We start from the raw sequence: 15784 nt of genomic DNA, 5'->3' as shown, positions 1-15784 counted from the left end.
ATGCAAGGCAAGGCAAGTTTATTTATATAGCACGTTTCATGCACAGTGGCAATTCAAAATACTTTACGTAAACAAGAATAAAAAAGACAAGTATTAAAAACATTGATTAAAATGATTAAAAACAGATTAAAACCGATTAAAATGTGTTAAACAGGTTATTAAAGAATAAAAAAAGAAAAGAAAAACATAATAATGCGATCTGTCGGACGTAGCACAGTGCTCATTCAGTAAAGGCACAGCTAAACAGATGTGTTTTCAGTCTTGATTTAAAGGTGCCTAATGTTAAAACACATCTGATCATTTCTTGGAAGCTGATTCCAGCAGCGAGGGGCGTAGTGGCTGAAAGCTGATTCACCCTGCTTTGACTGAACTCAACTCAAACTGAATTTCTAGTTTATTTGATCCTAAAGATCTGAGTGATCTGTTGGGTTTGTTTTCAGTGATTATTTAAATATGTATTTAAAGCAGTTAATTTAAATTCAGTTGTATTTAAAGCATTTGAGAGATTTTTGTTCCTCTGCTGAAAGTCTACACTAGTCAACATTTGAAATGGATCATAAAAAGTTTGTGGAAATTGTAAAACTATTGAACAACATCTATTCTTGTTTTAGGACAATTTTGATCATTTAGTTTGATCCACATCAAAGGCTGACTATGTTCACTGGATAATATACTTCTGCAAAATTTGGATGAACAGATATCTTGGTTTTTTTGAGTCCATCCTTGGAAATGCATAATTTCTACAGCACATTTGAAACATAAGGAGACCCAGAAGGGATGTGATGGTGGGGAAAAAATTGGTGCGAGGAAAAAACAAAACAAAACTTAGTGATAAAAAAAATATGAATTTTTAGGTTTTTGCATTCCTTTGCAAAATTGGTGTTTAACAAACACCTCCTGCTCACTTCTGTGAACCCTGCAGTTTTTACCAATATTCTCCTTTATTTTACTATTACAATACAATTCTGCATATTTTACCAAATCATCTTTGCGAGGGAGCAAAAACTTTTTAAAAATATATTTTCCTATCACTTTTTTCTCCCATCAATTTTTTTCTCCCACCCAGTTTTCTTTTTTCCACCCATTTTCCCCCACCATCATGTCCCTTCCGGGTCTCCGTAGAATCATATGAAAGTATGCTGCATGAATAAAATAAATAAATAAAGCAAAATTAAGGTATTAATAATTTTTCAGTAACAATTTGATTATTTTGACCTACAGAGGGCGCTGAGAGCCACAATGATTATCAGATGTCGCTACTAGTTTTTTTTTTTTGATGAAGAACAACTGAAACAGGAAGAAAACAATGCTTTTGACATCAGTTAGCCTATAAAGAGATATTATTACTCATTCATTCATTTTTTTCGGCTTAATCCCTTTATTAATCTGGGGTCGCCAGTCACGCCACAGTGGAATGAACCGCCTACTTATCCAGCATACACCGCGGACACCCTTCCAGCTGCAACCCAACACTGGGGAAACACCCATAAACTCCTGCGTTCACACACTTGCACTACGGGCAATTTAGCTTATTCAATTCACCTATACCATATGTCTTTGGGCTGTGGGGGAAATTGGAACACCCGGAGGAAAGGAACCCGAACACATGGAGAGCATGCAAACTCCACACAGAAACGCCTTCGCCACAACGAGCGACCTTCTTGCTGTGAGGGCGAGGCGATCGTGCTACCCACTGCGCCATCGTGTCATCTCAAGGTAATCTCATACTGTACTAACTACCTATTCATCGTACATTAAAGTAAAAACGTAATACAGCACGTACATACAAAATACAGAGGATTGCAGACATGTTTAACGGTTAATTAATGAAATGTCCTGTCATGACTCCTAAACACAATACTGTAGTAAAATAGTAAGTTCGAAAATTACAACTGAAACCGTTTAATGTGCAGAGAGAACATAATGAATATGAAATGGTCCATTTCCAAAAGCACTAACATGAAATTGAAAAGTTGTCAATATTAAGAAAATGAGAAATATAAAAATCCTGTTTTCATATGTATTTGTTTTTGTAAAGTCACAGTTGTTACCATTTCTCTAATTTTAGTGTATTTTTTGTTAAATCAAAAACGATAAGAGTGAGTTTGACTTCCAAATATTATTAAAATGATCAATTGTCATAGAGCACCCTCGACTAGACATGGGCTGGTATAAGACTCTCACGGTATGATAACTTTGGATGTCGGTTTTATGGTATTGTGATTACTGCTCTAATATATGCTCTTTTCCTTTTTGAACACAATATATTTTATTTTAAGAAAATATTTTAGAACAGTAAACATGTCAGACTAAATAATCCAAATAAACCATTGACTTCTGCTGTCTTCGTTCATTTCAAAAACACAGATTTTTTTTACAGTTTATAATGGCATCTTTGAATATCTTTCAAAAAAAAAAAAAAACATAAACGAAAAGTCTTGCATATGCCATAGGAATGGTATTGCAGAACATTTTGGCCGTTTTAAAACCTTGACTTTTCCAAACAACGTTAAACCTTAAAAATGGTTATTGTCCCATGCCCATGACAGTTTAAAAATAGATCATTCGTATATTTTGACCACTGAACTACTTAAAATGCATCTTAGACACCTGGTCACCTTCTTTAAATCACTTATTTTTTATAATAAACAATTTTCATTCTGATTAAAGTATCAATAATTTGAGTAAATGATTGACAGGCTTTTCGTCTTTGGTTTGAACTAAGCCTTTGAAGAGTGTTTTTGGGCACACATATTCATGCTGCACTCATGAAATACCTTCACTGAAATGATTGTCTCTTTGTAAATTGTGTTGCACGGCTAATCTCTTCTATCTCTTCTTATGAGGCATATCTGGTGACATTGTAGTCTGGGTATTAACATGTGCACCCGCAAAGACACTGTCTATATTTCAAAGCACAATTATACGGCAAGTGAAATGCTGCAAAACCACAAATAATATGCCAAACAACTATCAAAATGTAGTTTACACATGAAAACAGTGACAATTTCTTCTGAAGTCACCATCTGGTACGTAAACTTTTTGTTTTGTGATATCCGTATTATAACTGTGTTAGAATCGTCTGGATCAATAAAGGTACATATGTTAAATTCGTTGCTCTTTTATTTTTTTAGTTTTGCAGGTCTATTCCTCCTCTTCGTCTTGTTTTCTGTCGATCATTGAGATATTGTGCGTGTGTGTGTTAATCCGGTGTAAAGCTCAGGTGATGGATGAGCAGTATGGGATTATGGAGAGGAGCTGCTGAGGTGTTTTGTGTTTAATTCCTCCACACTGTTCCTGCCGGTCTCTCCTGAAACTCCTCAACATGAAGACTCTCCTCGCCATGCTTGTCCTGTTGGCTGCTGTCATACACAGTGAGTATCTGCATCAAATAGAAAGGCAGTACATACAAGTTTTTTTATATTGATTTATGGTTAATTTTAATGCTGTGATTGTTGATATTCCTGTAATAGATATTTACAAATCTACGAGAGTTGTGTAAGATGTGCATTTTTGTAATTTATCATTATTATTTACAATTAATATGATTATTTTACATTATTATTATATTTATATTTTTATGTATTTAATTATAATTATTAGAAATTAATCTGAAATTTTATTTCTAACAGCACAGTTTCTTAATGTCAATAATGGTAATGATACAAATGAAAAGTAATTATTGTTTTATATTAAATAAATTTTAAATTTTTACATAATTTGTAAATTATTAATTAGAATTGTTACTGCCACATTTATATACAATTATTACAGAATAATAAACAAACAGTAAATAAATAAATTTATTATATATATATATATATATATATATATATATATATATTCATTCATTCATTTTCCTTCTGCTTAGTCCGTATATTCATCTGGTGTCATCACAACAGAATGAACCGCCAACTTAGCCAAGATATGTTTTACACAGCCAATGCCCTTCCAGCTGCAGCTCAGTACTGAAAAATAATTCATATATTATTATTCATATATGAAGTATTTATTTACTGTTTATTTATTTATTACTCTGCATTTATTAATAACTAAATGCAAAGATAATTTTTAATAATTATTAGCAGTTTATTTATTGTTGATGTTATATTTGTAAAAAAAAAAAAAAGCACATTCTAAATAGTAAGTAATTATTAATTTATGATTTTAAAATGATGATTATTGTTATAAAACATATTACTTATTATGATTGTACAATTTACAATTAATACAAACATGTAAATGTATGCATAAATTATAAAGATGTTAATTAAATGTTTGCAAACACTATTTGTAAGTATATACAATTAATCGTTTATTCATATTAATTACTACAATTATTTATTTTGCAATGGAATTAGAAATGTATTTCCTGTTTAAAATGAATTTATTTGCTTTGTATTTATTTATTATGTTTACATCGAATATATCCATGTCTAATTGGGACTGAAACGATGGCTAGTTTGTGTGTAGATGTGGTTTAATCTCAGATCAGCTGTGTTCTGTTGTCCGGCATGTGAAGGTGACGGCTTGAAGTGTTACTCATGTGTGGCGAGTAACTCAGACGAGTGTTTCCGGCAGGGCTCCACTGTGTGTCCCGCTCATGCAGATGCCTGCTCCACTATTACCAGCCACAGTGAGTACAAACAACACACACACATTGTGTTGCCGTGTACAGTCTGTACAGACTGTATGTTGTCCACTTCTCCCAGTGCTACCCCTAAACTTAACCCTCAAATGAATATATTCCAGTTTTACATTTTGAAATACATCATTTGGTGTAATTTATGGGCTGTTTTCCTAATGGGGACTAAATAAAAGTCACAAAAAGGTTAAAAATGACTGGTATTGCTATATTGTGTGACTTGATGAATTCCAGGAAAATACGCCAATAACTATTTTCTTTATTTGCAAAAAAACTGTTGACAAGTTTGTAGCAAAATTTTTTACAATACAGAGTATGAATTACATTGTCAATGAAAAAAGATACAAAAGAGAGAAGGAAAGAAAGAAAAAATAAACATAAAGAACAAGATATAAATTCAAGAATTAATTACAGTATATAAATTAAAGACCTTATAAAATGAAATAGTTCTGTTTGCTTTCTTATTTTCAGATAATGAAATTAAATGTAAATAATGACTAAATACTTGCAAAAAAAAAAAAAACAGAAAAATATGGTTTGGTATTAGTAAATTTGCATTTGTGGATATGGAATTTACAAAGAAAATAAATTCAATTTATAACAAAACTCGCATTTCACTTAGTAGAGGCAGATTCATAGTATGAAAATTATTCAAAAACAATTTAACAAAAACTAATTTATTTAAAATTAACAGAAATATCCCGCTGTATATTATCATTAGTAAATGAGCCAATATGTTTCCAAACTTGTACAGCATAATCACAATCCCAAAATAAATGAAAAACAGTTTCAGTATGAAATTGACAAAATTAACATTTTACATCAATATTAGAATAAATCTTTTTCAAAAATTGTTTAATAGGATAAAATGTGTTGATTAATTTAAAAGACACTTCTTTGACCTTGTTAGTGAGGATTTTTTTTTTTTTTTTTGCAAAGACCATATTTTTCCCATTTCAAATCTTTAAATATTTTTCCAATAAGAGATTACAGGGGACAATGTAACAACTTTTTCATAAAAAAAAAAAAAATCTAATTTTGTATTCTTTTTAATTTGAAAAACAAATTTTTACCTATAAACGTCTCTGTCGGATCAGAAAGGTCGGCTTTATTAGGAGGGAGATGATTGCAATTTTTAAGGAGCAAAGTAATTCCTGATGTTTTAGCTCCCATAACAATAGTGACATTTTTGGGACTTACTGGTATGTTATATTCTAAAATAAATATAAAAAAATTTCATTAAAAAAACTAAAAAACAAAGATTTATTTAATATAAAATATTTTGGTTATTCAAAAAAAATGTGTGAGGAGTAAAATTGTGTTTATAAATTAATGTTTATAAATTAAAGCCCAGGCCAAAAGTACTTGTTGGTGGAATTTGAAAGTTTAACAGGAATTTTTGGTTATGTTATAATTAAAGGCAATAACAATACAACACATTGCATGTGTGAAACTGCGTGTTTCCGCTTGCATATGCAAGTCACAGTCAAATACTGTTGGCGCACACGCACACTTTCAATTCACTTCCTGACCACAGGAGGGAGACTTCCCTCTTTATTTCTGTGTTGAGTAAGAGTTGGCATTAGGGATTTGCACTCGCATCAGGGAGTTGCAAACATTAGGGATGACTGAGTGAGTTTAAAGTAGGGCTGGGCCAATAAACCATATATCGAATAAAATTAATGTCAATAACAATGACAAGCTCTGGACTTTTTTATACTACATTGATCAAAGAGCCAATCACACAGCAGAAATATGCAACAATGGGAATATAAACGTGTGTTAATATTACAGAAGTACTGAACTTTCAGCCACCGGAAATTTATCGTCCAAAAATGTGTTTGCAATTTATTGGACCCTCTAATTTTTGTGGCTTCCGTCATTTAATGGGGTACTCTTTAAAATCTGGAAGCATTAATAACTTATATTGAAATATATATCATTACCATTCAATATTGAAAATAATTATTGAGATTGCATTTTTGCCCAGCACTAGTATAAATTACACTAAATGTTTCTCAGTAAGATGTTTTTTAATATGTTGTTTAGAATAATGTTTTTATTCACATACAGACACATACAAGATTGGCTTACAGATCATTTGCAGGTACAATTTAATGAACATGCAGTCTTGCAATAGTGAAATTAAAAGGAACCATTTCAAAATATTAGATACAGTTAATAAACCTGCAAATACTGCAATAAATCACATTAAATATAATAATTAATAAAACAAAACAATAAGAACATAATTTGACTGGATGTGTGGATTCCTCTATCAGATCTGAGTCAAAGAAAATAATTTTTTTATTCAATTTTGGGACTTTTGAAGCTGCTGATTGATGGATTTGGTCTTTGGGTTTGGACTCTTATCAGTAAAAATTAAACCACACTGAACTGAACTAAACTGAACTTCAACTCTGAAAACTGGTCTGATGCAGTTTCAATTTCAATTTACTAGAACTTTTAAGTTAAGCTTCTTTGACACAATCTACATTGTAAAAGTGCTATAGAAATAAAGATGAATTAAATAGAAATTTATTTATTTTCCAAAACCTTGTTATGGATAACGAATATCCATTTTGGTATTGTTTTTCGATATTGGCCTGTTTCCACTGAGTGGTACGGTACAGTATGGTATAGTTTGGTACAATGTGGTTGGGCACACTTTTATGGCTGTTTCCACTGTCAGAACTTACCAAAAAGCAAAACATTCAGTGGAAAAGGAAAAAGTGGTATGGTACGTTTGATTTTTGGTACCTTTTGACAGTAGAAATAGAAATAAATGTGTGCCTAACCATACCGTACCACCCAGTGGAAACAGGCCATAATGGACTGCAGGCTTTTAGTTGGAAGTCAAATTATGCAAATGGTACGTATAGCTTGGTACGGGTCCCCTTTATCGGGCTTGCGTTTCCACTGCCAAAAGGGTGCCAATGGTATCCTTTTGGTAGGCATGGTGTACGACAGAAAGTTTTAGATGACATCATTCTCACTGGAGTAAAGAGACTGGAAGTAAAGACTGGAAGGGCCTGTATGTGTTCAAATGTGTTGCATTTATTTATTTATTTTATATGATTGCAGACGTTACAGTAGGCTATTTCACATCATTGATCTGCAGTTAAAATCAAATCATGTTCTTAGAAAGGTTAGTCATGAACATGTATACACAACTATTTATGTGTATAAAGCATCTGTTTTGTGAGAAATGCTTCTCATATGATATATAAATGACCCATACAGCTTTACTTTGACATTTCCTCCAGCGAGAATGACATCAAATGAAACTTTCTGTCCTACACCATGCCTACCAAAAGGATACCATTGGCACCCTTTTGGCAGTGGAAACACAAGCCTGATAAAGGGGACCCGTACTGTACTGTACCAATCAGTGGAAATGGGCCAGAGTCAGCTCCTGTGAAACTCAACAAAACTGAGGATTGTCTGACGTATCATTCAGCAATGCTTGGATTTAAGGAATGCTTTTTGTGATGAGAGTGAAAATGATGTGTTGTGTATTTCTAAATCCTCTACGTGTTTCTCCTCCGCAGACTCTGTAATGAAGTCATGCGCTTATAAGTCGTTCTGTGACAAGTCTCACATGAGCAATGGAGAGATGAAGCTGGAGTGCTGCTATAATGACGACTGCAACGGCCCTCATCGCTCCCACAGCCACGGGGAGCCCGGCAGCGCCCTGAGCCTGAGCTCCAGCCCCATCCTGCTGCTGACCGTCCTGCTGATCCCTCTGACCCTCAGCTCACTCTAAACCCAAAACACAAACTGAGAGAATTAAGCCCTCCTCTGATGGAGTGAAGCTGTAATGTAACTGATAGATGAGCTTTTGTCTACGAGGCGGCAGAATAATCTGTGTGTGTTCTTGCTGTTGGACAAATACTGGTTAATAAACACTGCATAGGTTGTGTGTTTGTCTGTTTTTGTGTTGTATATGAGCTCAAATGAGCATCTGCTAAACAAATCAATAAAGTAATGACCAGTGTACATTTGTCTATCTGTCTGACTGTTCATCTATCTGTCTAGCTATCTTTCTGACTGACATCTATCTATCTATCTATCTATCTATCTATCTATCTATCTATCTATCTATCTATCTATCTATCTATCTGTCTGTCTGTCTGTCTGTCTGTCTGTCTGTCTGTCTGTCTGTCTGTCTGTCTGTCTGTCTGTCTGTCTGTCTGTCTGTCTGTCTGTCTATCTATCTATCTATCTATCTATCTATCTTGTCTATGTATCTATCTTTCTGTCTGCATGTTTGTCTCTCCATCGGCAGATCTTCTGGACTCCTCAACGTCTATCTGAGCGTCTGTCTGTCTCCAACAGTTTGTTTCCCGTAATATGGAAAAGCGAGCATTACTGGTGCATGAGGATCCTCACATAGCACAGCGGCTCTTGGGGGTATCCTCTGTGTGACGTGTCATTGTTATGGGCAGAGACACACATCCATCCATCGATCCGTCCGTCCGTCTGTCTGTCTGACTCAATATTGATTATAATACTGAATATTTAATATTGATATATTGAATATGATACAATATTGCCAAACCTTGAAATAGAAGAATGAATATAAATCTACAATAAAATGTCAAAATAAAAGAATAGAATCCAAATATCATAATCATTTAAACTTGAGTGAACAATGTAAGAAATAAAAAATGTGCCCATTTCAAACCAAATGGTTTAACATATAAACACAGACAAAGGGTCACTGTGGTAGACAGTATACTAGGGAATCTATCTATCTATCTATCTATCTATCTATCTATCTATCTATCTATCTATCTATCTATCTATCTATCTATCTATCTATCTATCTATCTATCTATCTATCTATCTATCTATCTATCTATCTATCTATCTATCTAATTTGTCTGTCTGTCTGTCTTTCTGTTTCTGCATGCTAATTGTCTTGTCTTCCTGTCTCTGTTTTATGTCTGTCAGTCTATCTTGTCTATGTCTCTATCTTTCTGTCTGCATGTTTTTCTCTCCGTCGCCGTCTGCATATCTTCTGGACTCCTCAACGTCTTTCTGAGCGTCTGTCTGTCTCCAACAGTTTGTTTCCCTTAATATGGAAAAGCGAGCATTACTGGTGCATGAGGATCCTCACGCAGAGCAACGGATATTCAGGGTATCCTCTGTGTGACGTCGGTCACGGGCACAGACACACGTGGGGCGTCTGTAACTTTCATAACACCGATGGGGGTTTCAGGTTGCAGGTCTGGTGGGAGGCGATGAAGCGCGAGAACACGTTTAAAAGTGCTGCAGGATTCAGACAGAACCAGCGCTCCTGCATCCAGCTGTGGACATTCACGAAGTTTCTTCACGAGAACAAAGTTTTCTTCAGAGGTAAGTTCAAGCAGTCAGAAATTATGTTTAGAGTTTAACTCATTATAATTGAACCGTTTTCTGTTTGAAAAGTCTTGAAATGCTGATTTTGGTGTCTTTAATGAAGAGAAGATTTCTCATGATATTTGATGGAGAAACGATTCTCATCATGGTAGTTTCATACAATATTTAAACATTTGGGCTGACCTAAAATGTCTTTAGGTTGTAGTCATATGTTGCATCAAAAATACAAATATACCTCAAGTTAATAAGTTGTGACATAATAAACAACAATTTGGTTTGCTAGACCATGTGTTTTTCAAAAAGCCTATAAGTGATGTTGTTTACAAATGCTTTAACCTCAAATCAAACAATGCTATAATCCTTTCTACCTTGTTATTTTTTTCAGATATGTTTTTCTTAACGTTGAGCTTTTTTGAATATTTAAATAATTTATTTAATATTTAATAAATGCTTCAGGCCATATAGTGTACATATAAGCTTCATTGCCTCTGAATAGCATAATCAAATGTTGAGTATTTAAACATTTATAATTGAATTGTGTTTTGTTTAAAAAAATATTGAAAAGGTTATGAAATTTGATGGAGTAATGATTTCCGTTATTTATTTTTATATTTTTAATATTTAAATAATTTAATATAATAATTAAAAAATGCTTCAGTATATGTAGTGTACATATAAGCTGCATTGCCTCTGAATAATCAAACAAGACAATTTATGTACATTAAATGAAACTATACAATAAAACAAATCAAACACAGTGGTAATATAAAGCCGTGATAAACATGGTATAAATAAATAGTGCAAACATAGGGTAAACAAAATTTAACAAAGCTGTTATAAATACAGAGGAGCCACCAAGTCAAATGATCTAAAGCTTGCTCTCTAACTTTGAGGTTTTGATGAGTTTGCATTGGTTGTACAGTGGTTATGACATCATGCTTTAGCCTCCTCAAATTAATAAAATGACTCATCGACCAGGCAGCTCCAAGTGATTTATTTAGGAATTCCTTTGAGAAAGGGATTTTCTGAGTCAGGAAATTGGATATAATGTTACCTATAAATAACTGCAGACAGATGAGGAGAACTCCAACAACTAATCTTAAACTAATCTTACTGGACTCCAACAACTAATCTTTAGAAGTTTGCTGAACGAGCAACTAATCTAAGCATCAAATCACGAGTACATAAATGTTTATGAACAAAACCTGCATAGCTGAAAGTACTACTGTACTACTTCTGTGCAAACCCACTCTGCATAATAATATAGCAGCTTTTTAGAAACATGTTGGCTGCCATTCATCATGTTTGAAAGCTGGGCTATCCTTTTCTTGGAGTCAGAATTACTTTAGTGCTGCTTTTTAATGCAGCAAACATGGACATGGAACAATTTGTTAAGACATCGATTACCTCTCAATTACAGGGCTTGTTTCTACAAAAACCCTTTCACTGACAGATTAGTGTGAGTGATGGATAAAGTACACCACAATCATCAGCTATAGCCTTAGGGTGAACTGACATGAACGACAGAGTTCAGCACGGTTATACAAATCTGCATTAGTGAACAACTTTACCTCTTTTTAAAGAACAGATTTCAAAGGATTTCCCCTAAATAGTTTTGTATGATCATAATGAATTAATTATTAAAGTATTTAAAAGAATTAGATTGATTCATTTATGTTATTTAATTCTATTTTGGGCCTTGCAGGTTGACGTTTAGCCATGGCGGTGTCTTCTGCATTGTGCATCTTCAGTCTGTTGGTTCTAGCTCAGGCCCAATCTGAACTCCAGCAACCCAAGATTGAACTCCGTCTAGCCGGTGACAAACGCAAGCATTACGAGGGTCGTCTGGAGGTCTTCTACAACAATGAATGGGGAACTGTGTGTGATGATGACTTCTCGATTGAAGCCGCTCACGTGGCATGCAGGCAACTTGGCTTCTTGGGCGCTGTCGCTTGGTCTCCGTCTGCAAAGTTTGGACAAGGAGAAGGTAGGCCAAAAGCTTATTGAAGATCCACTATGTACATATGTTCTTGGATTACATTGGTAATCCATCATGTTTTAGTCATTAGGGGTAAATGATAGCCATCAGACTGTTGTTACCTTTAGGAAAAAAGTATGGAAATAAGATTGAAAGTCAAGAGCAGACATAATGTCATCTTTCTGTCTCTTTATTATAGAAACATGCTGATTTGTCTCAATAAATCTGTCTAAAGATTGTAAATCAAACTCTACTGTTCAGTGGGTGGTTATGACTGAGCCCAATGGAAGAATAACCACTGGTTATTCCACTCTTATCCTCATTTCCACAGAGTTAGCAAAATCATATGAAGAATGTAATGCATCGAAAGAGAACATTTGGGAAGTGTTTGTCATTGGTAACTTGAATTTAAAAAACAATGATGATATAAATTAAAAATTATGTCACCATTTGCTTTAAATCTGCATTTTTTAATCAGAATTAGTATACAAGAATAATGGAAACTAGCACTTTTGAGCCTTGAAATGAATCAGAATTTTTAAGTGAGGTGTCTGAAAAGCTCTGTTGAGAACCGGTGTTCTTTCAGTTTGCGTTGGCGACCCAAGAGTGTTTCAGACTGTACCAAAAAGCTCAAAAGCGTATGTGGGGGAGGCGGATTGGTGCTGAAATACAGTAGTTTTCCAGGAGAAATAACTAAACGGTAGGGTGGCGGTAGATAGGTCTGAAATGAATGTAATGGGAAAAAATTTGAGTGTTGGCAGGTATGGGCTAACGACCCACCTTGTAAATATTTGATGTTATGAAACACCAGTATGGTGCAGCTAAATATCAAATTTGCCCTGGGAGTAAGTAAGTATTATCAGTTATTCAGGTGTGATTTAAATAATATTCTTCTGAAACTAATCTTTTACAAATGTCATACAAGTTTATAATTATATAAGGTACAGTTAAAGCCCTAATATACAGTATACTTCAAGTGAAAAAGAAGAATGTAATCTTATAATCTGAAGTTTGAAATGAGTGAAGTTTCCAGGACAATTTGCTTTTGCTGGTAAATAGCGTCAAACTACCTGCGAAGGTAGGCATGACAAACTTCTCCCATAAATGTAGTCTGTTCAGTCCACTGAGCTAGACATCTTGTTTCCTTTATGGTAGAAACTATAATGTAATTCAACTGGAAAGCAGTTGGGAGTAAACTTTTTCTTTATGTGAGCCTGGTAGTAGTAGTCATACCATTAAAAAGCCACCATCTGCTGGTGATTGACAAAACCAACAATTGTTCTTTGTTCCCCAGGTCGCATCTGGCTCGACAATGTCCACTGCACAGGCAGAGAAAACTCTTTAGCTGCATGCCCCTCCAATGGCTTTGGTGTGTCGGACTGCAGGCACAGTGAGGATGTCGGGGTGATTTGCAATCAAAAGCGAATTCCTGGTCACAGGTTCATCAATATCATGAACAACAATGTTGAGGTAAGCCAACCCACTCTAGGCCAGGGGTGTTAAACTCTGCAGCTCTGCTTATTTTCAACCTTTCTTCAGAATACTTACCTGCAGGTTTCCAACAAGCCTGACGGACATCCTTAGTTTGATCAAGCATGCTTAATTAAGGTTGAAGCTAAACTGTGCATGACTGTAGCCCTCAGGTTCTGGAGTCTGACCCCCCTGCCCTAGGCTCATGGAACATTGTAGTCATGCTAAATTATTCTCTAGGGATTTTACTAAAATGCAGGGCATATGTGAGTTCAGAGGTAACTGGGTTTAAAACAGGCCTGACTAGCCCTTGAAATGCCTTTGCAAGGTTTAAAGTATGACAATGTGCTTAAGACCACAGTGTATCATCAAAACCACAGGGTTTCCCATCAGAGAAGCCCAGAATTGTACTCCCAAAAGCCAATATGTCTTAGAGAAACAGCCACATACTTTGTCATATCCAGAAACTCGGTTCTAAGTGTAGCTTTAGCGTTCTCAGCATTCCTTTGTCGCTTTACCTCTTGGATAAAAAGGAAGTGAAGGTCTGTTTTCACAGGCCACGCATTCCTCTCCAAAGTTTCTAGAATAGTTTATTAGCGTTTAGTTTTCATTTTATGGCAATGCCAGCTGTCCACACGCCCCCCATGCCTATTGATGCAGAAGGGCGAGACAGAAATGGTAGTCTTATTAACTAATATTTGTATATTTGCCATGTTGCTATGGCAGCCAGGTTTAAAGACGGTCCTATGAGAGTGATCAAAGAGCCCATGGTGTGCTTTTCCATTTCCACAACCCTTAGGTTTAATGACTTTACCACATTGTATGTCTCCCCCGAATCCTTTTCCTGTTCCCACAAGACATTCCCCTTCTCCTCCAGCGCCTTCTTTGGGGATTGCTGACTAATGGAAGGAATGATTCGAAAACAGAGAGTCCCTCTCATCAAACGTGAATTCTTTATTTGAGGAAAGCAAACCGAGACACTGTTTTTCTGGACTGGTTTAAAAAAAATAGCCATCAGGTAATGTCACCTCAACTACCTATGATGTCATCAGTCAGGCGATGGTCTGTGAATGAATGTGAGAAGTTGTTAGCTATTGGTAGGTGTAATCCTGATTTTTCCTGAGTCACATACCAGAAGTCTGAGGTACAGAGGTTCCTCTGTGAACCTTGTATAAGTGAATTTTCAACCACCAGCATGCCAGGGTGAACTAAACTTAGACAGACACTCAAATTCCTCAGGCAGTCTTCCAGCGCCAATGTTTCTGAAAGCAAGAGCCTGTCATTTTGTACATTTTTTTTCTCATTCATGGACAATTTGATGTCAGATATGACAAAGAGGGAGGCGTGGTGGTGCAGTTGATAGCGCTGTCACCTCACAGCAAGAAGGTAGCTGGTTCGAGTCTCGGCTGGGTCAGTTGGCATTTCTGTGTGGAGTTTGCATGTTCTCCCCGTTTTCATGTTGGTTTCCTCCAGGTGCTCCGGTTTCCCCCACAAGTCCAAAGACTTTAGGTGAATTGGGTAGGCTAAACTATCCGTAGTGTATGTGTGTGAATGAGTGTGTATGGATTTTTCCCAGTGATGGGTTGCAGCTGGAAGGGCATCCACTGTGTAAAACATATGCTGGATAAGTTGATGGTTCATTCCGCTGTGGCGACCCCAGATTAATAAAGGGACTAAGCCGAAAAGAAAATAGAGTAAAGAAACTACTATCACTACAAACTACTTCCCTCGACAAAATCCCTATAGGATTTTTCTATCGGCTTTTTGAAGATTGCAAATAATAAGCTCTGTGTTCAAACACTGTTCATTATAATTACACGTTTTGTCCAGAGGGATAATCCTCACCCGAAAATACAATTTTGAGCACTTTTAGATCTTAAATGCAAACACAAGAACTGAAAAGCTAACATTAGGCTATAAACGGACTACAGTGCCTTCAGGACACTCGCCTGTGACGTTAGCACCACCCTTCTACAGACAACTTTTCTAGCTTATTTTTAGAAATATGCTTCATGACAAGGAGTTAATCTCTGTTTATTATATTATAATGCACGCTATATATTATGAACAAATAAATACATTACAGTTTTGCTTTATGGATGTTGTAAAAGTTTTTAAACTTTATGTATAAATGTGCCTACATAGTATTATCACTAGCCAGTTCTTATGATAGTGTGTATCGCTCGCGTGCACACAGCCCGCTTACCTTAACAGATGACAGAAATGAGGCGTGATTAAGGGACAAGTCTATCAAATGCCTGTTCAATGATGGATCGAGAACAACATTCAATATTCTTTTTATGTCACAAAGTACAGTGAAAAGCAGC

The 15784-nt window shown here is 35.3% G+C and overlaps 2 protein-coding genes across 13 annotated transcripts in view; both read left to right on the top strand.

Annotated features, from left to right (window-relative positions):
* Positions 1-207: 207 nt before the first annotated feature.
* Positions 208-8644, top strand: si:ch211-113d22.2. 8 transcript variants are annotated; one of them, XM_087270503.1, is made up of 4 exons: positions 208-1716; positions 3219-3374; positions 4496-4636; positions 8197-8644. In XM_087270503.1, exons 2-4 carry the CDS (start codon positions 3326-3328, stop codon positions 8409-8411), a joined length of 405 nt encoding a protein of 134 aa, XP_087126629.1. In that variant the 5' UTR covers positions 208-1716; positions 3219-3325; the 3' UTR covers positions 8412-8644. The 8 variants fall into 8 exon arrangements, with proteins under 8 accessions (XP_087126629.1, XP_087126636.1, XP_087126634.1 ...); XM_087270510.1 differs by having other exon boundaries at positions 1109-1716; positions 3224-3374; positions 4523-4636; XM_087270508.1 differs by having other exon boundaries at positions 1109-1716; positions 4523-4636.
* A 1296-nt stretch (positions 8645-9940) lies between these two features.
* loxl2a (lysyl oxidase-like 2a) overlaps positions 9941-15784 on the top strand; it is a 41630-nt gene continuing 35786 nt past the window's right edge. For 4 of the 5 annotated variants that reach the window (XR_015500489.1, XR_015500490.1, XR_015500491.1 and 1 more), the window contains exons 1-3: positions 9941-10006; positions 11715-11996; positions 13282-13457. Coding sequence is in view for 2 of the 5 variants with exons in the window: in XM_087269644.1 (XP_087125770.1) it covers positions 11729-11996; positions 13282-13457 (444 nt within the window). In the remaining 3 variants the exon portion in view is untranslated. 5 annotated transcript variants of the gene reach the window in all.

Source organism: Danio rerio, chromosome 10 (genome assembly GCF_052040795.2).
Source record: "Danio rerio strain M-AB ecotype USA chromosome 10, GRCz13ab, whole genome shotgun sequence".
Classification (NCBI taxonomy): Eukaryota; Metazoa; Chordata; class Actinopteri; order Cypriniformes; family Danionidae; genus Danio; species Danio rerio.
This window is presented reverse-complemented; position numbering and strand designations above follow the sequence as displayed.

What these genes read in the sequence shown, in the direction of transcription:
- si:ch211-113d22.2 (XM_087270503.1), top strand. Translation starts at nt 3,326, where the DNA reads ATGAAGACTCTCCTCGCCATGCTTGTCCTGTTGGCTGCTGTCATACAC. An exon ending in GTTGGCTGCTGTCATACACA is followed by an intron (nt 3,375 to 4,495) that starts GTGAGTATCTGC and finishes ATCTCAGATCAG; the next exon opens with CTGTGTTCTGTTGTCCGGCA. An exon ending in CTCCACTATTACCAGCCACA is followed by an intron (nt 4,637 to 8,196) that starts GTGAGTACAAAC and finishes TCTCCTCCGCAG; the next exon opens with ACTCTGTAATGAAGTCATGC.